Source organism: Periplaneta americana, chromosome 12, assembly GCF_040183065.1.
Source record: "Periplaneta americana isolate PAMFEO1 chromosome 12, P.americana_PAMFEO1_priV1, whole genome shotgun sequence".
In the NCBI taxonomy this organism is placed as follows: domain Eukaryota; kingdom Metazoa; phylum Arthropoda; class Insecta; order Blattodea; family Blattidae; genus Periplaneta; species Periplaneta americana.
In genome coordinates, this window is record NC_091128.1 from 38,329,255 (window position 1) to 38,357,138 (window position 27,884).

Genomic DNA, 27,884 nt, shown 5'->3' on the forward strand with positions numbered 1-27,884 from the left:
GAAACGTCGTGAACATTGCAAAGTTCGTGCGAATAGGTACAAAATATTGCTTATAGCATACATTAAATTGTCATCTGCTATCGAACTCTTGGCCAATGCACTGAATCCTCACTGTTTAAATACTGTATAACTGTCCTTGTAGTACGATGTGTAGTGTTCTACACCACTGTCTATTCTCTTTGTTTCTTCCAACATCCTACCCGACATAGTTTATATTAATTCTCGATATATGGAGTTTTTAAATGTTTGTTTATTTTAACTGTAGAGGACATTTTCTTGGGTATATTAATCTTTTCTCAATCGTTGATATAGAAAGCAACACTGCCATCATTTTGGCTTGTCAAATTAATATTTGTTTCTTTTCCTGGGTTTGAGAGCTTCATCCTGATTCGTCTTTTCAGATCCTTAACGTGTTTTCCTTCGACATCGACCGAGGTCCTCTGTCGGAGCTCCGTGAGTGAGAATCGATGAGGAGCGGTCTTGGAGGACGCCAGGACGGAGTGAGTTGTTCAACGGGCGGCACAGAGCCCAGGTTGGCTAGGAAACCTTGGACTACACACAGCGGTTTGGATATGGTGTCCACGCCTGGGCTTCTACTGCATCTACTACGTCTTTGTAGCGTCGTATGATGTCACGTGTGTCCAGCCAGTAGGATTTGGTTGCGTGGAGCATTGTGAGTGAACCGGTAGGATTCGTTTACTTACGACACATCCATCGATGGACCCGCGTCATTACAACACGACGGATAGCGTGAGTTACATTCCAACTTAAATGGGGGTGAGTTGTGTGGATATAAAGGGCAGAATTGTGACGGTGTATGGTTCCTGGGGTAGTTCAGTCGGTAGAGCATTCGTGAGCTAAGCAAAGGGTTCCTTGAAATTATTCAAGTGAATTAATACTTTACTTAAAGATCATGTATTGATAACATATTCACAATAAAACAAATAATGGGAAAATCCATAGAATTTAATAAAGAGCTCCATTTATTGTTTATAGACTATCAGAAGGCATTCGATAATATAAAAAGAGATAAACTCTGGGAAATTATGGAATTGAGAGGTATTCCTAAACATTTAATAGACATAGTAAAAAGTATATATGAAAACTCCACCATATGCTACAAATCAAAAGAAGGAAAACTGTATTATGAGACAGTAAATTTAGGAGTAAGACAGGGCTGCAGTTTGTCGCCAACACTTTTTAATCTTTATATTGACGAAGCAATGAGGAAATTTAAGTTGCAAATGCAGAAGTTCAACATATCAGAAAACGTTAAAAACAAAAAATTCTTAAAAAAACCTCCTCTTTGCTGATGATCAAGTTATATTAGCTAGTGACGAGGATACGTTACAAAGGGGGCTATTTGAATTATACAAAATTACGAAAGATATGAATCTAACTATTTCGAAAGAAAAAACAAAAGTAATGGCATTTATGGGCAAAAGGGTGGTGAGATCAAAGGTAGTAGTGGAAGACTATATCATAGAACAAGTTAATACTTTTAACTTCCTTGGCTGCCATCTATCATATACTCATGAAAAAGATATTGATTATAAAATTGCCAAATTTAACAATATATGTGGGACCATTAGAAGAACACTCCGTAATAAATTAAACTATATAAAGTTATGGCAATACCAACGGGCTTATATGCGAGTGAAACTTGGACGTTAAAAGAGAAAGATAGAAGTCGACTACAGGCAGCTGAAATGCGATTTCTTCGAAGTGTAGTAGGAGTAACTCGACTGGATCACATCAGGAATGAGGAAATAAGAAACAATCTAAAAGTTAACAGTCTGTTAGAAACTGTAGATGAGTATAAACAGAAATGGTGGGAACACGTACAACGGATGAGCCAAGATAGAACCCCGAAAATAATCGCTGACTATGTACCCACTGGAAAAAGAAGTATCGGCAGACCAGCAAAAAGATGGATACAAGAAATAAAGGAGCCGCAACGGGCTTAAAGCCTACAGCTTGAAGCAGAAGAAGAAGAAGACTTGAAGATCAACAAGAACTGATACCAATACATACAACGAAGGGGTAAAGAAAAATAGAGATGTATTAATACGAATCATTGACGCTATTTGTCTTCTAGCTAACCAGGAGCTCCCTCTATGGGACATGACGAATCAGTTCTTTGAACAAATGAAATTTTTTAGAATTTTTGAATGTATTAAAAAATATGCCTGGTTTACTTTTAGAAAACCATCTAAATTCTTCCACAGTGTTTCCAGGAACTTCTCCAGTGATTCAAAATGATACCATAAAGCTATTACTGATGTAGAAAAAGAAGAAATGAAAATGAAATTAACTCAGTTTCATTTGTAGCTATGATACTTGATGAAACTTCTGGTATTGAGAACAAATCGCAACTATCTACAGCTCTCCGCTATGTCTGTGAAAGATCTTTTAGATGTTAGTGCTGATAGAAAGCAGATGGTTTATTTACTCACGTAGCACGACTAGTTAATGAATTTGAAATTTCTACTAAACTCGTGCGACTATAGACCAATTATATATTTTTAACAAAACACCCATACTCCAGGTTCAGCATACGCCACTGATGTTATTCTTGTGTCAGTAATGCTATTAATGTGACACATTTTTGAATCGATGATGTACTTGAAATAACTCACATCGCACAGTGACATTTGAGCATTACCACAGTAAATTTACCAAAACTACGTCTTTGCTAATACAGTGTATTGAAAATAACTGAGAATAACCAGTTACTGCTTATACAGGGACATCATTTTATGTTTACTTCAATTTTTATTGTACCTGAGTTTTTTAATGTACTTCACTCCCACCCCTTCTACTAATGAAGTTTCAACTGTTCTCCAGACAGAATCAAGGCCGCTTATAGTAAACAGCACTGAGTTACTGAGTATAGTAAGGTAAAGGTAAAGGTATCCCCGTTACTGAGTATAGTACGTTCCAGAAATATCTTCGCGTTTTCCAGTGACGAAAGAACTTTTAATATTGAAACATATTTTCGCACAGGTACTGTCCGTTTGCCTACGTCGCATCCCGATTTCCCCCACCTGCTTCTGCACGCCTCTCTGTAAAAGCAGGGCTGTCTTAGCTCTTTTCTGAAAACATTAATTTCTGTTAGGAATTGGACGTTTACGTAATATTATACAAATGTTTAAAATAACTTAAATAAAAGGGCCTCGTTAAGTAATTAACTGTCACGTGATTTCCCTCCTTTCTACGATCCTGCGGCATAACCACTTGGACGGACAGTAGATAGCATGTCTGAGTAATTTTATCTGTGCGGGTCGGACAGAAGTGAAGATTGAATTTACAGTACATAAGGTACTCTTTTGTAGAGTAGGTGCAGAATTATTTCAACATGAGTTACTAGTACGAAGGACGAAACTGGTAATTGGAATTAGATGCAATAGTCTACAGTGCGGTAATATGCACAAAAGAACTGAAGCCTGTAGGCTATCGGAATGAACGGCTACCATTTTCAAAAATGTGTTTAAATATCCATATTATGATTATTTTTCCATTGAACTTCATTCTCTATAGTGTACGCTAATGTGGTGTAGACAGTATAATATACACTGCATAATGAACACGTTCGCATGGATAACTCAATTCGTGAGTAAAAACACTTATTCTTTATACAGTACTGCATTTTGATTAAATAAAAACCTAATGAAAATTATCGAGCTCAAAATCGCGATATTTCCTAGTTTACGTAAATAGATGAAATACTTTTCTTCCCTCCTATACCTAGTAAAGTGATTTGTTTGTGTTTTACGCCAGTATCATCGAACTCCGGTTGTGGAAGGGGGTAGCGAACGGTGTTTCCGGTTCTCTAAAGGTATAGCCAGGTTAATAATAAAAATGTTAGTAAAAATAAAATGATGTCCCTGTATAATCCTTTAAATACAATTTTAAATATTTATTTTAAATCAGTTTTGCGATCTGAATTATTCATAAAAGTGAGGTACGAGATATTGCAATTACATTATCAATATTCTTTCTTACTGTGAACAGTATTATTATTTGTCATAAGCTACATGTGAATCATCATCATCATCATAAACATCACAGGTTAGGCCGTCCGGCCTGTTCCGTCCCAATAGTAATTGAACTCTAAAACTGGTCACTCCATCGTCGTCTCGGTCTTCCTACATCCCGTCGTCCCAAGGGTCTATAGTTGTGCAGTTTTCTTGGAACTCTGTCTGATGACATTCTCTCTACATGTTCGTGCCATCTATTTATATAGGTATGAGTTACATCAATTATATTTGAAATGCCTAATTCCTGTCTAATGTATTTGTTTTGTTTATGATCTAGCAGTGTATATCCTGCCAATGGTCTCAACAATTTCATTTCTGCAGCTACATGTGAATGTAAAATCAATTTAACTCCTTTGAAATATTTTTTTCCCCATCCTTCATATTCAAAGATAATATGAATTACGAGAAAACTGTGCTGTTTGGAGGTAAGTTCTATTGAACTCAGACAGTAGTAATGTAAGCATCACTGTACCTTGGTCTTCTCGCGGGAGCGGCTCCTGAGGAAGCCCGGCATCTTGATGCCCCCGATGGGGATCTTCTTCTTCACGCTCTCCTTCTCCGACTCCTCCAGCGCCTTCCTCATCTTCTCCACCTCCCCCTCCCCCTCGCGCCGCACCGGCTTGATGACGACCTCCTCCCCCTCCTCCGCTGCACCTGTCCTCTTGTTCTCCTCGTTCAGCATCTTCTCCCTCTCCTCGTCTTCTATCTCCTTCTTATCCTCGCTTTTCTCTTCCGTCGGGTTGGCCAGCGTCGTGCTCATGACTCGGCACCTGCAACCACACAATTCACATTACGATCCAACTGCTCGGCATATGATTTTGTGCGAGATCGTGCGTATTTGCTTGCTTTCCGCACAGAACCAATACGCGGTAAGTGTGAAATACCACATTCAGTATTCCCAACGTAACACACATAACAATTTCCCTCTTCTTACCGCTTAAGCGCGACATTCATTTTACTGCTTTAGGCTTTTAACATATTATTTTTAGAGACGTTTAACATAGTAATAATTATACATTGGAAACTTACCACTGCAATTTCACCTAAATTGCAATGTTAATTATTGTTTTTAAATATTTGCAAAAATTAAGTAAAGTCTACTACTCCACGAAACTTATTGCATTCCTGATACAAGTAACATTAAGGAAACCGTGAAAAAATCAACAAGATTCCAGATGCCGATGTTATTACTGCAATATGTTATATAAATAATATTGTTAAAATATTAAAATGAAAAATAAATCATTACATAACCTTACCGTTTGTTTTAAGTTCGCATTTATAGACTGGGGGAAAAAAAAAAGACAGACGTATATCACGGCCTGCTGGCGTATAGTAAACACAGAAAACATTTTATAGCAACAATGTTGAAGAAAGATATTTTGGTTTTCCGAAGTTGCAGTCATTAAACAGAAACCAACATGGAGATTTCATTGCAACTAATTAGAAATTCGTCTTTCAGGTATGTATGCACAAAATAATGTACGATACACGAGCGGTATGTTTGTTTTCATGTTCTCGGAAATTAAAAAAGCTCAACTACGTTTCGCTTTTTCAATCTTTTCCTCGAACATGAAAACGTCAACATACCGCTCTTGTAACGTATATTACTATTACAGTGACCATGGCCAGGGAGCTTACCGCTGGAAGGAATGGAATTTACGGGGGGGGGGCACTACGGTCTATTGTGCCGGTATGGCATAGTTGCGCCCCGCGGTCAATTGGGAGGCCTAGGCATGGCATAATTGCGCCCCGAAGAAATCAGGTAGCAGATGGGACATGGCATAGTTGCGCCCCGAAGAAATCAGGTAGCAGGATGGACATGGCATAGTTGCGTCTCGATGAGCATAGTACACACGAAAGTGATTGTCATAAAATAAATAAATTACTTAAACATATTACAGTGATAGCTGCATTGAAATCAGGTAGGCCTAGCGCATGATCAATTTTGCTATTTAAAATAACACTTTTTTTATTGATCACACACAATAAATGAACTTCATTTTTTGTTTCTACATCGATATCTTAACCTTACGGTACAGGGTTTCGAAAATTGAAACTTAGAACCATTATCAATTATAACTCTTCATCCTTTTCACTAAATTTAACATTCATTTTAAATTAACCTCACTATACGCCACAGACGGTGTGAAAATCACTAATAAAATGTGAAGACTGCTAAGGCCCCATATTCCAACGGCTCACTCATTTGAATATGTCAGTTAATAAAGTACTGCCAACTTCATGGTGTTCATTTTAACGGTAGGCTATTGATAATAACTGCATAAACAGTAGAAAAACAGTTAATAAAGTACTGCCAACTTCATGGTGTTCATTTTAACGGTAGGCTATTGATAATCACTGCATAAACAGTAGAAAAACAGTTACTAAAATACTGCCAACTTCATGGTGTTCATTTTAACGGTAGGCTATTGATAATCACTGCATAATCAGTAGAAAAACAGTTAATAAAGCACTGCCAACTTCATGGTGTTCATTTTAACGGTATCGATAATGAATATAAATCGAATAAGAAATCAATAAGGTTGGTTGATTACGAGGCTCGAGTTTTCTCTACCTATTTCATTGGGGCGCAACTATGCCATGACCCTTTCTCTACCTGAAGGGAAAGGGGCGCAACTATGCCATGACCTTTTCTCTACCTGAAGGGAAAGTGGCGCAACTATGCCCACAAAATAGGGACCCTTTTTTATATGCTGCATTTTATCTGACCTTGTGGCGCAACTATGCCCTGCCCCTATTGTGCTAACCCTCAAGCTAGGCGCATTCCCAACCCACACCGGCTGACTACACTAAGGTTCGCTGGTTTGGAGAAGGCAACCCCCTCGTCCCCGCCAGCCGGCTATGGGATGATGGCGAAATGGTGACGGAATGATGTAGATGCCTAATATGGGGGGAACGGGAGGGGAGAACCTCCGAGAAAAACTCCAACTGCGACCTTGTCTGCCACAAGTGTCACTGTGGATTTTTCAACAGTAATCTCACTAAAGGTTTTGATTTATCTAGAGAAAATAAAAATTCGAGTGGGATTTAATTGGCTATTTGACGATTAGAAGAAAGTATATAAAGATTAGAAGTAACGAAGTACTCCAATACAATAAAATATTAACTGACTTACGAAAATACAACTGTATTCAAATTTATTATTGTACCATCTCAACGTTACAAATATTACGCTAGATGGCAGTAGTGTGTTATGATTAGCTGTTATCTTGCTAACAGTTGTGCCAACTATGGAATCTTCATTGAACTCTGTAGACGATTACTAGCAATGCCTTCTCGATCTAGATCACGATGGCAGTGTTACTAGTCAAGAAGGCTTTGTTGATTCAGTTTCATTTTTATTAAAACAGTTGCATTCCACTTCAATTATCCGGATCCCAGTAATCAACGTCACTTGACAGATGATTTTCAATAAATCTTAATATTAAACAATCTCTGATACGTGACTATCCATAATATCATATAGCAGAAGCTATAACATAACCTAAATAATATACACAAGTGTTAGAAAAGTTTTAATTAACGACGATGACATAAAAAATAAACATGAATAATTTTAAAAGGAATAAATATTGAATGTACAATTTTCAAATTTGAATGTTTTAGTGATTGGTGGTTCAGTTGATGTTATATTGGACGTGTGCGTAAAAGAAGTGGAACTCGTTGATGTAGGCCTACATGGTGTATTCCTTAACTTATTCAGGATTTCCGAATGGTGCTCTTCATTTATTTGTAAATAGGATTTCAGGGAAGATGCATAGGTATGACCAGTGATCTTTATTAATTCTTGTTCTTGAATGCCAATGCGAGTCGTATTTGAAACTACTGTGCATCGACTGGAGTGATTTGTAATTTTCTGTGTGTGTGTGTGTGTGTGTGTGTGTGTGTGTGTGTGTATGTGTGTGTATGTGTGTGTTTTTTTTTTTTTTTTGACGTCCAGACAAGCGCAGTTTGAAATGTTGGCAAACAAAGAAATAAATGCTAGGGACGCGATAAAATTAAACAAATGCTAGGGACGCGATAAAATTGTGCGATAAGCAGCCATGATTGGTTGAAATACGTCCTTTCGTACCGTTTAATGGTCAAAAATAGTATGACGTAGTAAAAGTGTAATAGTCAATGAAAAATCCCAGACCTGACCGGGACTCGAAGCCGGGCCTGTGTGACAATACTAATTTTGAGACAGGTTGTATTATTAATACTTCTAATAGGTAAAGGTTTCCTTCTACACAACCTCTCGATATGATTTTCGCAATTCAATCTTCAATTTTTTGTGGATTATTTTACGACGTTTTCCAACTGCGTATGAATGACATGAAGGTGATAATGCCGGGGAAATGAGATCAGGGTCCAGTGCCGAAAGTTACCCAGAATTTGCTCTTAATGGGTTGAGGGAAAACTCGGGAAAAACCTCAACCAGGTAACTTGTCCCAACCAGGATTTGAACCCGGGCCCGGTCGTTTCATCGTCAGGCATGCTAACCGTTATTCCATAGTGGTGGATAATTTTCAATTTCGTACCAATTCTGAAACTGGTTGTATTATTAATACTTCTAATAGGTAAATGTCTCCTTCTACACATCCCTAAAATACACAAGAGGCAGAGAGGTAAAATAGCCTATGCTTGTTTTCCTTGTCTTAGACACCAGACGTAGATAATGTGATCTGCTTTTTACCTTCGGGAAAGTCCAAGAGTTCAATTTATATTACGTTGAATGAACTCAGAAGTCGTTTTAAAAGTGATGATGAATCCCGCCTTCGCCGGCTCTCATCCAGTTCGTAGTTTGTTTTTTACCTCCAACACGAACTTGGTTTCTCTAATTCCATTTTAATATTCGTTATATTTATATAGTGAATAACGCAAAGCTCGTCTCATACTTATATCTTATCTTTATGATCGAATTTTCTAACGATCCGTGCCTCGCTTCAACATCGGCATTGCTTTTTGTAAAACTCTAATCGACCCTGTTTGTGCAGTAAACAGAGCTTTGATAGAGGATTCATACCACAACCATTAAAATACAGGTCCGAGCAAAGAAAACGCAACACTTGAATAAATCTGTCCCTCACTCTACATTTACTGCTCTGCTTTAGCGGCGTTCTTGGGGCTTAATTGCATCTTAACTCTCTTAAATGTTGTTTAAAATTCAGTTCAATATTACAGAATTCCATTATAAATAATAAAAAAGAAAACAATAGTGTTGTAAATTCTTGTGTTTAGGGTTGTAAATTTTAATAGCACAGCAATAAATATAGGGTGATGGACAGGAAGTGGCAACAAGGTGTCATAAACCACCCAACGAGTATACTTCCCTTCCCAAAACTTGAATTAACACTTGCCCAACACAAACAGGTCCATAGAAGCACACAGTAATGTTATAATTTGTATTATAGTCTGATATTTCAAATTTATTCAAGTGTTGCGGTCCCCCCCCCCCCCAAGCTGTATTTGCTTTCTGCTCTCGTAGGAAATTTAAGAACATACCCAGTGTGCTACGAACACGCTGAAGTGGCCATAGTAGTGCTTCATTTCGTATCACTGCCTATCGTAAGCTCCATCGCTGCTATCTTCCCCGGCGCCCTAAAACTTGAGGGGAGAGTTTGACGGTGGTTGGAGAGAGATACAGTCTGGAGATAGACGGTTATAGAGATGACAATAATGAGAGAGGAGTGGATATTTATTAATAATTTGTTTAATATAAAGCAAGGCGGTGCTTGAACTGACCAAATCATGTGTGAATAATAACAGCCTAGTTCATTGTTGACAACATGATAAATTCACTACTCTGGTTGGGGTATCAAATACTAATAATAAACGTATTAAATTCTACTTCATATTTTAGTACCAGTTATCTATTTATTCTTATTCGGGACATATGAACTTACATCAATATTGTAGCTTTGAGTAGTGACACAATTAAATAATTGTACACAGTGTATGATATTTTTGTTTGTTTATTTACTAATGCGAGTACTCGATTTTTCGTCATTCACCCATATGAAGCCAGTTGTGTAGACCAGCGTTTCTCAAACTGTGTCCGCGGACCACCTGTGGTCCTCGAGTTCTGACCTTGTGGTCCTTCAGAATAGACAGAAGAAAAAATAAAATTCACACTATAGCTAAAAATCTCACAGTTTGGAAATGACACATGACAATCGCCTTTCACTTTTTCTCCCAGTATTAATACTATGTATTTTATGAAATTTCTTACTCTACCCGTATGCCCACTTTCCACTCTACTCTCAGCAACAAAAGCAGGATTTAAAGCACTATGAACGTGGCGTTTCTCGTCATCTTTTCCCTGAATATCTGGCACCGAGTCTGTAGCCCAGCCAGAAACCATCGAATTCTTAACAGAAGACCAAAGTACCAATAATAAAACGTGCCAAATTGCATCTTTACTTGTTGAAAATCGAGCATGGTTCTGCATTAATTTTTTATTTGTTTTTCCAGATGACGATATAAGAAATTTTAGACTCCGCCTATTTTAAAATCCGACAGGCTTACTTTTTACACTTGCGTCTTTCGTCTCTAAGTGTCGTTTCAATTTCGCGGGTTTCATACACTCGTTTGAAAGCACTTCGTAACAAACAACGCACTGAGGTTTTGGTTCACTCTCATTGCCACACTAAGTAAATCCAAGTTCCAAATAACTCTTGTCATATATACGAAAGTATTTTTTCTTTGAACAGCTATCACTAGGACTAGATGTTTCTTTAATGGCACTACAATCACTGACATTAATATCTTCACATATAGCTTTTGAACTATTAGCACAGCCTAAATGAAGTGTATCTTTATGTTCCTTTCTTTTCAAAGATTCGGATCAAAGCCAATTTTCCATTATTTATAATGGACATTATTTAACAGAGACATGGACAACTACTAGCGTGTAGCATATAAGAAGGATTTCAAACAACTAACTGCTAACAATGAATCAACAATGCATATAATTTGTTAACTTGTGATTGGCTACAAAAAATGTAATTACAAAAGTATTATAATTAATTAATTCTATTTTAAAATATAAGTATACTGGTATTAAAATTTGCTACAAAAATGATAAATTTGCTCCCAAAGAGAACAAGAGTTAGGTGGTCCGCGGAACTGTTTTGACTTAAAAAAGTGGTCCTCGCTTCAAAAGTTTGAGAAACGTTGGTGTAGACCAATTTACTGACAGAATCGTTGCCCAGGGTGCGCTATAGAACTACGGTCTACGTTACACTCGTGATGAGAGGAGAAGAAGAAGAAGAAGAAGAAGAAGAAGAAGAAGAAGAAAAAGAAGAAGAAGAAGATGGAAATTGTTGGGATGCCACAGGAAAACAGGAGATCCCGGAGAAAACCCCTGTGTTACCTCGACGACGGGCTTGCCCAACACAAATCATAAATCGAAGGGACGTGGGGGATCGAACCTGAGTCCACATAATAGTGAATCCAGCTCTGTAGCCACTGGACCACTGTAGGGTTTAATACATTATTACTAATACATGGTAAATATATGAATTCAATTTACAAATATAAACATATCATCGGTTGGGTAGACGGAGAAAAGTCTATAGAGGTATTTTGTTAATTCTCTTGGCCCTCCGGTGATTATTCAGTGCAAGGCAGACCGTAATGTATGAATAGTAAACTCACTTTTATAACATCTGCAAAAAGGCACCGGCGTAGTTCACTCGGCTGAAGCGCTTGTCTGTCGATCTGGAGTTGCTCTCGGGCGTGGGTTCGATTCCCGTTTGGGCTTATCTGCTAGTTTTTTTCCGAAGTTCTCTCCAAACGTAAGACAAATTAATGCCAGGAAATCTATGAACAATCCTTGGCCTCACCTCGCTATCACCAATCTCATCGACGCTGAATAACCTAATAGTTGATATAGCATTGTTTAATAACCAGCAAAAAAAAAAACAGCTGTAACCGACAGAGGTTAGATAAACATCTAAACATCTGATATGTATCTTGCATTAAAATAATGGTTATTCTGATTAAATGCTATGTAAATGTATCTTGATTTTTTAACATGAAAGATCACCAGGAAAGGAATGTACTCAGAGGTAAGGTCGAGTTTTCTAAATTTTGGAAAATCTTTTTTGCAGCACTTCCTTGTATGAATACCTGTCACTACTGTTAGGGCTAAAATATGTATACATCATGACAAGAAAAACAAGATTTATCTTTGACAGCTGCGTCTGCAATATTTTAAAATCGTTCTCTCAAGTGCTTATTATTTATTGGTTTTCATGTCTTCCTGATAAATAATCGATGTGAAGCTACCCGTGAAATGAGTGACAGTGCCTCGTGGAACTGCTCAGTACCGTCTTTGACCTCATGAATTGCACTTTGATTCCACGTGACTAGATTTCGGTTCATCAGCATGAATATTCACCACACAAGTTGAATTTTATAAAACAGTGGCGATTCCAACGCTAACGTAATATGGCTGTGAAACACTGGTCAACAGTCATTTTGCGCCAGACATAAAACTAACAAATTCTTACTCATTTCGACCTCTTGAATTCAAAAATAACAAGTAAAATGTTCCATCAGTTCGGGGTTTTAGAGATGCACAATATAATTCATTTTCTGTGCATTTTATTTAAAAAAATAATCGTATTTCGTATGAAACTATTTTGTTTCACAAATGTGACCATCTATTATGTGAAAGCAATATTAGTATTAGTAGACTACTATGCGGCCCAATCTGCAGGGCGGTTGGGTGGGACGATCTGGTTCTGCTCTCCACACGATCCAACCTGCAGTCGGCTGACTCGCTCCGTTGTGATCATGGCTCCTTCACTTTCCAATTTAAAAGAATTGGAATTGCATTGAGTTTGTCATAGAACGATAAACCGATAAAAAAAAAGAAGAAAACGTTGGCTAAAAAGTGGTTATTCTAGAGAAAAAATGTATTAATATAAATATTATTGAAGAACTAGAACCAGCAGATTTTAAGAACTCTCTTCAATGGATAATGATGCTTTCAATGAATTGCTCCATATGATGACTCCTTCAATAAAAAAGCAAGATACTGTAATGAGAGTAAGTGCTAGTGTAAATTGTGACAGATTTTTAGCAAGTGGGACAAGTTATGAGCATTTGAAATTTAGTGCGGCCGTGTGACCACAGCTTTCGTCAAAAATCATACCAGAAACATGTTGGCTATTTACAACTTTTGAAGAAATTCATAAAGGTAATTGAACATATATTTTTCAGTTTCATATATTTTTAAAAAATAAAATAAGCCTACAGATTAGAATAAAAATGGTGACACTGACCTAAAAACACAAACTGAATGAATGTGAAATACATGTCTTATATGGATTTATATGACTTAAAAACATTTTGTTTGCTGTTTCACACAATTTTTCTTGTTGGTTCGTAATATTTGTCAGCTGTTTCTTAGTGGGCGGAGTCTGCAGTGCACGTGATGCCGACGTGTGCTGAATAGAGACCTGCAGAACTGCGCACACAACCGGTTTAGATTCGACCGGTCGGAGCTCAACTGGCTACGATGAACATCGGGCCGAATAACTCTGTTGTCGAGCGGTTTCGCCTGATGTATTGCAGAGTAGACAGAACATCAGGCGGATTTACATGAAACTAACGTTTTTCGAGTACACAACCGGAGTAACAAGGAAATTTACGTTGTCTTATTGAAAAAAAAAAAAAATGTTTGCAAGTATTCTTACAGTTCATTCGACACTATAACACATATATTTTCTTTATTATTCTGAACTTGCAGTAATTTTATAAGTATCGTTTATATTTTAAACTTTTAGAGTTTTACTAATGAAAGTTGCTTATAGATATGTTAAACAATGTTAGAGTTTTTCACAGAACAAGATGTGCACAAGCCATGTATATTTTTCTTACCAATAAACGCTACATAGCTGGCGTTTTTCTATACCAGTGTTAAACAGTATACGTCATAACTTCATCATTTGATTACGTCGTAACTCTTTCTCGTCACATATTGACTGAATCTTGTTCGATTTGTATAACCCAATGATCGATATTACATAAGTTCATGTAAGATCGCGAATTATTTAGAACACAAGTCTCACACAGAAAGAAATGGTAAGGAGGAAGAAAATACTATCTCCAAATAACACCAGGTATATTTCATCATACAATAACTCTTTAACATTTTCTCAGTAGGCTATACAAATAGAGTAATAATATTGAAGGATATTTATTTTGCTTAATTACAAAAATATGTTTGCTTCAAATAGGAATACAAATAATTTGACACTTTAATACATTTATTTATGTATTTCGAACTTGCAGTAATTTGACTAGTAACAAATAAATGAACAATGGACACAGTGACATCGAAGGAAATAGACGTAATGTATAATGTGAAATGTGACAATGTAAACATATTCAAAAAATATAATTACAATTCATAATAAAACAAAATAGGAAATAAGTACATAAGTCCATTATGACGTTTGTACTTTAAACTAAAAAAAATGTATAGGCCTACCTCTAAAACAATAGTTGCATGCTTTTTAATTATTCTAATCGGTTGCAATATTATTTATTAAGAAATCAATTTAAAAAGATAAACTGTAATGTTATTTTCAACAATACGATTACTTTGGCTCCCAGTGGTTGTTGTTCTGTACAAAATAAGTATAATTTACACATTTCTAAACTACGAATAACAAAAGAATAGCAAGGCTTAGAAACAAATCATTCTGTATAGAAAAGATCTACTTCAGAGAAAACAAGTGTCATTCAAAGAAGTATTTTATTACACACGTGCTAATATCAACTATTTGATGTTCACAATTATTATTAGGGCCTATTATCATAGACTACATGATCAGAGTTGACTTCTTGTGTTTATGTTGTAATAAATCTGTTTTACTAGTCTAAAGATACGCTCGGTTGAAACACTTATTCATGGAATGGCCAATATTCGTTTCACAAGTGTTGCTAGAAAGGCTAGAGTTGTTTGGTGATCTTTCCATCAATTTAGTATGTAGAAAATGAAATGAGCATAATGTATAATGTGAGATATAATAAGTAAATAAATCCAAAATAGAATAACAATTAATCACAAAACATAAAATTAAATAATTAATTATTAACTCTAAATGCATTCCTCCAAAACAGTAGCTATTCATATACAGGGTAGAAGTGAAATAACCCTGCAGATTGTACGGGGCGATAAGGTTCACTTAAATGAATGGAAAACCTATATTACGTTTAATTCTCTAGTCATAGTAAACATACTAAAAGCATTGGTTGTAGTAGGTTTCAGAAGATATAAAGTTATTTTTGTTTTAGTTTTACTATTGATCGAGATTACTGTGCTTTAAGTGTGTCATTATTGTAATATTATAATTCAGTTTTCTAGTGTGAGCAAAAATTACAACCTTGGTAATTTGTGGATACCGAAAGTTTTTTTTCTCCAATTTACGCTTTACAACGTCTATAGTTTCACGCTGCATGCTCTTTGTTCCTTTTGATGATCCGCAGCTAAAATATCTGGATGGTTCACTGTGATCTTCATTTTGTACGCCAGAGCCGTCCACCCACAGAGAGATCGAATCAACTCGAATGCTCGTTAAACCGAATACTGAGGCAGTAGGCAAGCAGATCTACTTCGCATACTGCCTATAAAGCCAGGCGTTCAGTAGCGCTATGTAAGTTTCTTCGGTTTTCAACCGGTTTTGCAGGACTCTAGTGCTGAAGCTCTTCAAAACACAGTATTAAGAATTATTGCACGTGTCAGACGCCTGCAAATGAAGCTGAATGATGAATGAGAAGCAAGCCACTGAATCTTTTAACTGACACCCTATCAATTTCTCTCTAATCTTGTTCTGCAGAATTCAGTAATTTGGAATTTCGAAGAGAAATGGGACTTTGGTAATTCCCTACCTGCATTGGAACAATGGCTGGAAAGCACGTTGAGTGCAAAAACCACCCGGTAATATATTCTTAATTTTCTTTTTCAAATAGACACGTTCTTCATCGACCCCTTTGTATTTTTCGAGAAGAATTTCTAAAGCCTGATTACGCATATCTCTGTTGAGGTAATTAGCGTTTGAAATATCTAATAAACAAGGCGTATCTTATACAGTTCAAAATATCCTCCAGACTTCTTTCTCCTCCGTCATTTTCCACGCCGCACTCACTGTTACTACACTGAATTTCTTGCTAAACGCCACTCCTGCAAACTGCGACTGACAAAAAATAAGTCCGATCATGCTACACAGACCAGCTTGCAGGGTGTTGGAGTGGGGGAGTCGGGACATCGGGTGGCTGACTGAACCAACCATCCACACGAGTTTCGTCGTGTCAGCAAGCCTACAGACCATCCGATCGGCAGGGTCTCTGCAAATCGGGCCCTGCAGATTTGGTCGTGTGTGAGGAAACATGACAATCACTAGAGCCTGAGAAAAAAATATTATACATCAACTCCTTGTACCTCAGAGTAAAGTAATTTTGTCCCCTTTACACATTAAGTTAAAGTTAATGAAGAATTTTCTTAAAGGGATGAATCACGAAACTGAAGCATTTAACATAAGCTATCCACGAAAAATTTCCTGCTATTAGTGACTCAAAAATAAAAGAGGGAGTTTTTAATGCACCACAAGTTACAGAAATAATGGACAATCACTTCAAATCTTTGTTGGGAGGAAAAGGGAGAGCCGCCTGGATTGCATTCAAGGAGTTGTATTAAATTTTCTAGGTAATCGTAGAAGTGAGAACTATGAAGAACTAGTGCAAAATTTCCTGTTGGCGCATGAAACTATGGGTTGTAACATGTCTCTGAAAATTCACTTCCTTCACCCCCATCATGACCTTTTCCCCGAGAATTGTCGCGATTTAAGTGATGAGCATGAGTGCTTCATAGAGAAATTTTAACTACGGAAAAAAAGGTACCAAGGACAGTGGAGTATCAATATGCTAGCAGACTATTGTTGGACTTCAGTTTGTGACGTAGTACCTGAAACCCAGTATACGAGTAAAAATGCAGAAAAAAAAGTTGTAATCTTCGGAACAGTGAGTATTTAACCTTATTCTCATTATATAAAGCAATATTTCGAATATATATAAATTCGAAAATTTCTCAAAAAACATAACTAACAACTGTTTTTATTGTCATATTCGTATTCAGGAGGTTCAAATTATATAGAAAACATGTATCACATGCCCAGTGCAAAGAAAAAAAAGTTAAAATTTGTTACGCAGTGAAACATGGGAGAGATAAAAGGAAAAGAATGGAATGAGATATGCGGCAGAAATCAGACCTTAAGAGCTATTAAAGGATTTACAATAATGGATAAAATACAAAATGAAGAAATGAGGGAAGAATTAGGAATCTGTCCAATAAATGACAAAATAAAACACTATAGAGATAGATGGAGAAATCATTTGCAGAGCATGGATAAAACTCGTTACCCTAGAACGATACATGATTATCGATCACATGGGAACAGAGACGTTGGAAGGCCGATGAAGAGAGGGAGAGACTCTTGAGGCCGAAACAGGAGAAATCTCCTAATCCATGAAGAGATGATGATGATGATGATGATTTTTAAAAACTGGTATTCATTCGTACGCCATACGGCCGATTACGTTGTACTGTTTATTTTAGCTAAACATAAATATTTGGAAATCTTGACGTTACCTTATGAGTAGGCTACATTCTTTCCTGGTGATTTTCTATGTTAAAAATGTATTTAGTTTAATTTAGTTAGTTAATTTAGTTTCAAATATATATATATATATATATATATATATATATATTTATTTATTTATTTTACCCTACTGCAACTGAAAGATGCCATCTCGCAAAAAATTGCCAATATTCCAAGTCATTATCTGCAAAATTCTGTGCATGGTGTCGCAGACAGAATACTGTACGTTGAACAAGAGAACGACGGACATCTTCCCAATGTTTTTAAACCTCGTTGTTTTCTCAACACTGTGATGTTTTTTTTTTTCCTCTCTCAAATATTATAATATTTATAGCGGTTTAATATTTGAAATTACTTTTGAAATATCCTATATATGTAATAGTTGTACGCTATTGCTAAATTGTGCAAATTTAACAATGTGTGTAAGCAACCGTCTGGAGTTTGGTTCCATCTTGAGCATAAATGTGTTTCTACGTTTTTATTTAGATATCTCGTGTTGCCGTAGACTGCGCGGCGAAGTTATACACAGAATTTTCGACTCTGCCTAATAGTGGTAAACTTATTAGCGGACGAACAATTTATCTCCCGTCCGGCAAGTGACAACTTTGGCTATCGGCGCAATCGCTTCCACTTGCTGGTTATCGAGACAGCAGCTGCGACTTGCTTTCACGCAAATAGGTACTGCTAATTCGCAAAATTCCATACTTTCTTTCCCGCAAAACGACGGATTGTAAATGCGCAAAATATTTCAAGTCCCTAAATTAATAGATCCTTAAATAAAATTAATTCTTGTACAACAACTTACCTTTAAAACACACTGTCCAGTGATTGTCCCGGTATGCCGTTTGTCTACAATACGATAGGCTGGAACCGAAGTGTAATTTTTTAACGTACTACAGTAGGCCTAATGATAATTCATCACCTTGATATTTCCTCCGTAATTCAGTTGCAACACGATGATTATCTTGGTCGCGTCTGTTTGATTTTCTGTTGCATAGTTACATGGTTTTCAAATACACAGTCTAGGAATCTCGTTAACTGATTGTGATTAGAAGCAAAGCTATGCAACTCAACAAACGCATCCCCTACTGTGCATGGAGGTATATATTTTAAACCAAACATATATTTCAGGAACTTTCCTACTTCGGAATTAGATTGATATATTCAGAGTGAAGTCCCAGGTCGAGTATCTTCCTATATCACGTATGGCCTAAATGAAAACTGTAGTCTTTGAGGGCCGTATTCATAGACATTCTTAGCGCGGGCTTCCGGTGGATGATCAGCGAACTAACGTTTTTCGTATTCATAAACCAGTGTTAGCGATATGATATAATATGAATCCTGTACAAGTAACCCGTCGATAGCCGGGGTTAGTTTAGCACGCTCGTAGCGCGGGCTAGCGAAATGTCTATGAATAGCACCCTAATGGTTGTTAGGAAACACTTTTTTGACTGCTTTATGAGCAGTAACTTCAGAATCTAAAATTTGATTTCAGGATTAAAATCATGACTACACAAATCCAGAGGCGTATTTTGCGGGCTACCGGGGCTACCGGCGGTAGCCCAAGGAAATTACAAAAGAAAAAGTTTATAATATAACATAATGTAATAATTTTGTATTATTAGTTTTACCATATTAATTAAAATTAAAGTAATTGTTAGATATATTTTGTGTAATAATAGGGTCAGCGGCAGCCCAAACCCTTTAACCAGTATACGCCCCTGCACAAATCACGAATATATTTCCACATGTATTAGTAAGCTGGTACAGTGTTCGATAACGGTAAAGAAAAAGCAACTTGGACGTACTCCATTATATGTAACCTATGTATAGTATAAACACAGTCTACTATATACAGTCACGAAGCTTGAGTTTTGAGGGTGCTAGAAACAATAGACTCTGACGGTACTATTTTGCATTGCCTGTAATGAGGCGATATTAGCGATCCTAGTGGTGAGCAACTATCTAATGTTTGCATATTTACTACGTATTGAGTTTCGCGACTGTATATACTAGACTGTGGTATAAACGTGAAGAAAGTGTTTTGGTGAAACGTAGAAGGTTCAATTCACTAATATATTACGCGCATTACTACACAGAAACTGCAAAATTCGTTCAAAAGTAAAAATTACTGCCTTATTTTCGATGTCTACAAAACAGAACCTTTCGCCTCAATTTGTTAAGATATTCAAACTGCTTAACTGTTCTAATACCTCATTCACATTGTCAGGGTGAGTGGGCATGTGTTTCCTCCGGGCTCTGTACAATGCCATTCGAAGTTTGACCGTCTCCATTCTATGAGTATTAAAAGTATCTGAACCTCGATAGTTCTGTTCATATTATTTTACTGCGTTGTAAAGTAATTTCTTCACACGCTCTTCTTTTACAATTTGACCGCAAAATATGAAATTCTATAGCTTTCATTCACGCAAGTCTCTCATATACAGAGTGGAAAGTAAGGCAGTACATTAATTGTACAATGCCATTCCTTCAAATATAACGAACAAAATAGTAATATACGTTACAAGAGCGGTATGTTGACGTTTTCATGTTCTCGGAAATTAAAAAAGCTCAACTACGTTTCGCTTTTTCAATCTTTTCCTCGAACATGAAAACAAACATACCGCTCGTGTAGCGTACATTATTTTGTGCGAAGATCGTTTATTACATACCTGAAAGACGAATTTCTAATTAGTTGCAATGAAATCTCCATGTTGGTTTCTGTTTAATGACTGCAACTTCGGAAAACCAAAATATCTTTCTTCAACATTGTTGCTATGAAATGTTTTCTGTGTTTACTATACTCCAGCAGGCCGTGATATACGTCTGTCTTTTTTCCCCCCCAGTCTATAAATGCGAACTTAAAACAAACGGTAAGGTTATGTAATGATTTATTTTTCATTTTAATATTTTAACAATATTATTTATATAACATATTGCAGTAATAACATCGGCATCTGGAATATTGTTGATTTTTCACGGCTTCCTTAATGTTACTTGTATCAGGAATGCAATAATTTTCGTGGAGTAGTAGACTTTAGTTAATTTTTGCAAATATTTAAAAACAATAATTAACATTGCAATTTAGGTGAAATTGCAGTGGTAAGTTTCCAATTTATAATTATTACTATGTTAAACGTCTCTAAAAATAATATGTTAAAAGCCTAAAGCAGTAAAATGAATGTCGCGCTTAAGCGGTAAGAAGAGGGAAATTGTTATGTGTGTTACGTTGGGAATACTGAATGTGGTATTTCACACTTACCGCGTATTGGTTCTGTGCGGAAAACAAGCAAATACGCACGATCTCGCACAAAAGTATAATACCATTTTGCTCGTTTTTGCAAGGGTTTTGAAGAAATAATACTTTTATGCCGACATTTCGATCGCGAATTTTACGAATAATGTGTTGAGCACGTTAAAAATAACAAAGAACGATATTTTTCTTCGCTAATGTAATAGACAGTGAAACTGACAGAATAATTTCGTTAGGAGGATGTTTAACTGATAGCAGTGATGCATCAGATGACTTGTCAGTCAGTAGCGAATAATGGAGGGAAACTCCGACTCCGCCTCGGCAAGGTTTGGTAACCTGTCATAACCTATAGAAAAAAATTAATCAAATTTATCAAATTACTCATGGTAAACCCGCAAGTTTAGTTGTCTGAACTCTGATATAATATCATTGATTGTAGTTGTGAGCCGATCCTTCATATGATTCTCATCTGTAAGTCTGGATCTCGATGTTTATTAACCAGCTTCATTTGCGGGGGGGGGGGGGGAATACTGTGTTCGTATATGTGGGTGGAGACAAACATCGGTGCAATTTTCATAGCGGTATTACGTAAATTTATTTATCTATAATAATTTATAAAATTGTTTATTATATATATATATATATATATATATATATATATATATATATATATATATATATATATATACAATCCAACAAAATTAGTAGGGTCTGCATGTACTTTTGACGACAGTGTCATTTTGGAGAAGGATAACTTCTCTCTGCAAATCTAATGAACATAACAAACATGTCTGTTTCTGAGAAGATTTCGCAAGCGAAAATTCAGTAGCCTAGATATTATCCAGGCAAGCTAAGCGATTCCTTGAGACACACGAAAGCTAGGAAGTCGTGTGATAAAGTACCTTTGTTTGTTTCTTCCGTTTATATCTAGATTATTTTGCATTGATTTAAAAACATATAACTCTATGTGTTGATATGACATAGGCCTATACTTGTTTACTTACTTACTGGCTTTTAAGGAACCCGTAGGTTCATTGCCGCCCTCACATAAGCCCGCCATCGGTCCCTATCTTGTGTAAGATTAATCCAGTCTCTATCATCATATCACCCACCCTTAAATCCATTTTAATATTATCCTCCCATCTACGTCTCGGCCTCCCCAAAGGTCTTTTTCCCTCCGGTCTCTCAACTAACACTCTATATGCATTTCTGGATTCGCCCATACGTGCTACATGCCCTGTCCATCTCAAACGTCTGGATTTAATGTTCCTAATTATGTTAGGTGAAGAAAACAATGCGTGCAGTTCTGCATTATGTAACTTTCTCCATTCTCCTGTAACTTCATCCCTCTTGCCCCCAAATATTTTCCTAAGAACCATATTGTCAAGCAACCTTAACCTCCGTTCCTCTCTCAAAGTGAGAGTCCAAGTTTCACAACCATACAGAACAACCGCTAATATAACTGTTTTATAAATTATAACTTTCAGATTTTTTGACAGCAGACTGGATGACAAAAGCTTCTTAACCCAATAATAACATGCATTTCACATATTTAATCTGCGTTTAATTTTCTCCCGAATGTCATTTATATTTGTTACCGTTGCTCCAAGATATTTGAATTTTTCCACCTCTTCGAAGGAGAAATCTCCAATTTTTATGTTTCCATTTCGTACAACATTCTGGTCACGAGACATAATCATATACTTTGTCTTTTCAATCATATACTTTGTCTTTTCGGGATTTATTTCCAAATCTGTCGCTTTACTTGCTTCCAGTAAAATTCCGGTGTTTTCCCTAATCGTTTGTGAATTTCTACTAACATATTCACGTCATCCGCATAGACAAGAAGGTGATGTAACCCATTCAATTCCAAACCCTGTCTGTTATCCTGAACTTTCCTAATGGTATATTCTACAGCAAAGTTAAAAAGTACAGGTGATAGTGCATCTCCTTGCTTTAGCCAACAGTGAATTGGAAAATCATCAGATAGAAACTGGCCTATACGGACTACGTTTCACTGAGACACATTTTAATTAATCGAACTATTTTCTTGGGAATATCAAATTCAATAAAGATAGTATATAAAACTTCTCCCTTAACCGAGTCATATGCCTTTTTTAAATCTATGAATAACTGATGTACTTTACCCTTATAATCCCATATTTTCTCCAATATCTGTCGAATAAAAAAAACTGATCTATTACGCCTAAAACCACACTGATGATGCCCAATAATTTCATCTACGTACGGAGTTAATCTTCTCAAAAGAATATTAGACAAAATTTTGTACGACGTCAACAAAAGTGATATTCCTCGAAAATTACCACAGTTAGTCTTGTCCCCTTTCTTAAAAATACGTACAATTATGATCTCCTTCCATTGTTTTGGTACAATTTCCTTTTCCCAAATAGCAAGTACAAGTTTATAAATTTCGCTAGATAATGCGCTTCCACCCTCTTGCATTAATTCTGCTGGAGTTTGATCGATACCTGAAGACTTGTACTTTTTCAGATTTTCTATCGGAATTTCGACTTCTGAAAGTGTGGGTTCGGGTCTAAATGGCTCAGCAGTTTGTATTTCAATTTCGTGCGACAGGCCTATATTAGGAATAATTGAATATGTCAAAATGTTACGTTTCCACTGATAAAGTTTACTCATTCTACGAGACGATGGGGAAAAACAACCCGTGGGGGCGTGGTTTCCAAGACTCGAAGCGAAGAGTTCGACAACTTCTACTTGGCCGCAGCTGCTCTAGACATCGGCTACCAGCTGCAAGTTTTCCTTTATTCTGGTATAATATCTTTGCTACCTGTAACTGTTGAGTCCAAGGGCTTAAAAATCTTTTCCTGAGATGTATAATTTAAAACGTTAGTATTTTACATTATTTGTTTTGTTTATATTATTCATGTAACTTGTTAATTTCAAGGTTAGATATATTGGTTTCCTCCTGCATCTCCTTCAAAATTTCATCAAGAGAGCTCTCAAAATTTCGGGATAAAATAATAATACCTTTAGCAAATGTCAAGAATTGAGACATTTTATTAAACATTTTACCAACTGGATTGATTTTTATTTTCCCGATTATTCCTTTCAAACAAATATTAAATAACAATGTACAGTAGATAATATCCTTGCTTGATCCCATTAAAGGTGACAAAATTGTCAGAGAATTTCCATTTGCGATATAGAGGCGGTGTTTTTCAGGATGCTACTTTTTTTAGTTTTTTTCAGACTATATGAATTATTTTCCTATAATTTATTTTAACGTTCCTAAGGGATAAAAAGTGAATGAGGGTTAGGCAGAGGGATCGATGGAGCTGCATATTGCTATTGATAATTATTCAATGCTCGAACACTGCATAAAGTTCTTTCGCATGTGCTGCAGCAGAATTCTATTGTAAAAAAAAGACAAAAACAAACAAAAGTTCGCTCTCTCTCCGTGAAGGCAGACAGTTTCAGAATCTCTTTTCTTAATTCAGGTAAGCAATTCAATAACATTTTACAATAGTATATAGTTTGCGGCTCGTCGAATCACCTAGTGGAAGCAAAAGGTACAACCTTGATAATTTGTGAATAGCGAAAAATGTTTTAACAATTATGTGCCTTATAGTGCTTTGAAACGAAGTAGACATTTTCTTGTGCAATATTTGAAATGTGAGATAATTCTATTTCAGTGATTCCAAAAATTGAATTTTTATAAACATGTTTTTCATACTTCAGAATATTAAAAATAGGTCCGCCGAGTTAGTTCTGTAGTAGCACGATTGCCTGCAGACTAGCCGGCCCGAATTCGATTCCCGGCGGGGTTAGTCGGGACTAGGAGAGATGGTGGTGTACAACTTCTAATCACTAAATTGTGCACCAATATGCCTGGATTAAATTTCAAATCTCTCCGCAGTGCATATGAAGGGAAGACATACTCGTATGTCACTGTTGATAGTGATTCGTCCGTCGGATGGGGACATTAAGCCTTGCGGCCCCCTTGGTGCTATTCGACAGGAGTAAGCTAGGTGCCGGCACCGGGTTTCCCTTTCTCCTTCCTCATCTTCATCATCATCCTCACCTATTCCCTACACTACATTTACACGAACATTTACGCATACACTCACCCTAGTACACGAAATAACTCTCCACCGAAACGCATCATGCATAGTGTGGCCCGCCGAAGTGGTGTGCAACTAGAAAATGGGTCACAGTCCTGCCATCTATCCGCAGTATGCGGAACTCGAATCACGCAAGTGAAGTGGGTAGGCATTAGGTACACACAATATTGAAAATAGCAATGGTTTAGAATGTAGCTATTGTTCATTATGTGAGGGAAAAATAATATATTATGTAATTATCAATTATTAATTAAATATTTCAGTAAGCATGTTTAATATTACAGTTTCGGACTAAACCGCTTGCATGAATCTATTTCAATACGAACATACTGTACACAAAGTTCTCAACTTTACGTCTAGTATCATAAATTTAACATTTGTAAGTATCCCGAGGTTGTAGTTCGTATTAGATTATGTTTATAGCAGACAGCTGCTGCAATTGCGACGCGAGCCACAACCCTCTCGTAGTGGCGAGTGACCTCGACAAGACTGTCTTAGGTGAACTTCTCCCTCTCTGGCAATATTGCAATCTGTTTGCATCGTTCAGTGGCTTAAAATCAGTAATTTATGAATTAAATTTACACGAAAACCGTCAATGCTATGTAAATACCACAGAACTATCTATTAATGTGTCAGGTATAAATAATTATATTCCTCATAGAGACTTAAGAACGAGGCCCTACGAGATCTCTGTGCGTCATACAGGGGTCCGGCGTTTGGTTCTGACGAGTTTCAACATGCTGTTGTAAAGGGACTATAAGGTTTAAAAATTAAAAATAATAACACAATATATAGCTTGAATAATGCGATTTACTGGAATGTCTGCACTTTTTGAAAAATTACACATTTCAAGTAATCCCCTTGATATCTCATGACCTATTGTAATCTTACACGAAAACTGTTCATGACACTTTGCAATAAACCTGGGGTTTCGTTGATTTCTTGCACTTCAGCCTGTATCCTGTTCTTCAGATCCTGGCTAGAGTGTCCCCACAAAAAGAAGTCACGAGCTGTTAGATCTGGGGATCGAGCCGGCCAATTGATATCTCCTAATCGAGAAATTATGCGTCCTGGAAAGAAATTTCTCAACAATCGCAGTGTGTCTCTGGCAGTATGGACCGTAGCCCCATTTTGTTCAAACCACATGTCATCCCCGTTTAGTGCGTATCTAAATGTCTGTAACATCTGTCGATAACGTTCACCATTTACCGTAACAGCTCTCTCATTTCCATCTTCGAAAAAATAGGGACCAATTATGACTGCAGCAGAAACAGCACACCATACGACCACCTTTTCACAATGTAGTGGCCGTCCATGCAGTGCCATAGGATTTGTGTGACTCCAGTGTCGGAGATTTTGCTTGTTGACGAAGCTATTTAAGCGAAAATGTGCCTCGTCTGACATAAACAAATTATTCAACATATTATCATTTTCTTAAAGAATGCCACCAAATTCCATTGCAAAATGAAGTCGAGGGGCCCGATCTTGTGGTTTCAACTGCTGAGCCACTTGAATCTTGTAGGGATGAAATTTTAGATCCTTGTGCAATATCCGACGAACTGCCCTATCAGATATGCGCAAGGCCGCAGCATGTCGCACTGCAGATCTTGGCGGACTTCGTTGCAAAGCAATCTTACTCTTTGGATATTTTCTGGAGTACGAACATAACGCCCACTACCATGAAAAGAAGGTTGTAAATTGTCTCTGGCATTAAACATGTTGAACTAACTCACTATTGTGTTCCTCGAAGGAATCCTACCGTGTCTCTGAACATTGAACTCAGAGCGAAATCGACGTTGTGTTTGAACAACGGACTTACTTTCAATATATACTGATACCACAAAAATTCGTACGTTAACCGAGCAAGCAACCATGATTAACAAAATTGCATATTTGGAAATTCATGTTGCCTTGACAGCATTTCATTTTCGCTACTCTCATTTAATTTTACAGCTCTAGCAAATTAATTAGAACCAACTGCTGGACCCTAATGTGTGATCTCATATAGAGCAAAAACATTGTGTTGAATATTACTACCTTCCGTCACTTGTTTAGGATAACCGAGAATGCTTCTACTATTTGCCGAAGGGTGTCGCTGCCTCTTATCCATGAATTTAAATGGCTGTATCCAGTGATCGAATTATGGGACGGGTGATGGAGTTCCACCCTCATTTCCTCTGCGCTCCCTGCAGCTTCACGTTCGTGATGGAGGATGTAATATTAGCTTTATATTATCACGTGTTACTTGTCATGATTCTGATGCATTATGGGTAGGAATAATCAAATCCTATCCCTTCATTAAAACACTGTTCGTTGCCTGAAAGGTATTACTTTACTTACCTACTAGTCTTGCTCATCAGAATTAAATGCGTCACTTATAAAACAGTACTGAAAAATAGTTAATAATAATAATAATAATAATAATAATAATAATAATAATAATAATAATAATAATATGAGACAATAAAATTATGGAATACAGCCAGCTAATGGAAGGAATTCAGTAAAAGAAAACAAATTATTTTCGTTATCTTATTAGATTTAATTCAGTTCTGACTCTTAAAATATATGTCTCAACAAGCTAAAGGTACCATTCAGGATCATTGAAAATGTGAAAACATTTTGAGCAACAGTTGATTTCAAAGGGGGAAAGGAAGTGCCAACTTTACCCCATTATCTCCTGCTCTAGTTTCCTCATGAGTGGTGTCTTATTGGTGTTACTTGTGGAGCCCAGACCTTCTTCGGACAGTTGACAAAACAACAACAGTTGAATGCAAATTACTGCTAGATGCAACTACTCGTATACAGTATT

General features: G+C 36.6%; 1 protein-coding gene across 2 annotated transcripts in view; it reads right to left on the minus strand.

The window, feature by feature from the left end:
* The window catches only part of Nrt (Neurotactin), a 358,799-nt gene that overhangs the window by 150,183 nt on the left and 180,732 nt on the right, over window positions 1-27,884 (minus strand). For both annotated transcript variants that reach the window (XM_069841121.1, XM_069841122.1), the window contains exon 2: window positions 4,513-4,810. In XM_069841121.1, the coding sequence (XP_069697222.1) occupies window positions 4,513-4,800 (288 nt within the window). In that variant the 5' untranslated portion in view covers window positions 4,801-4,810. The remainder of the gene's footprint in view (window positions 1-4,512; window positions 4,811-27,884) is intronic.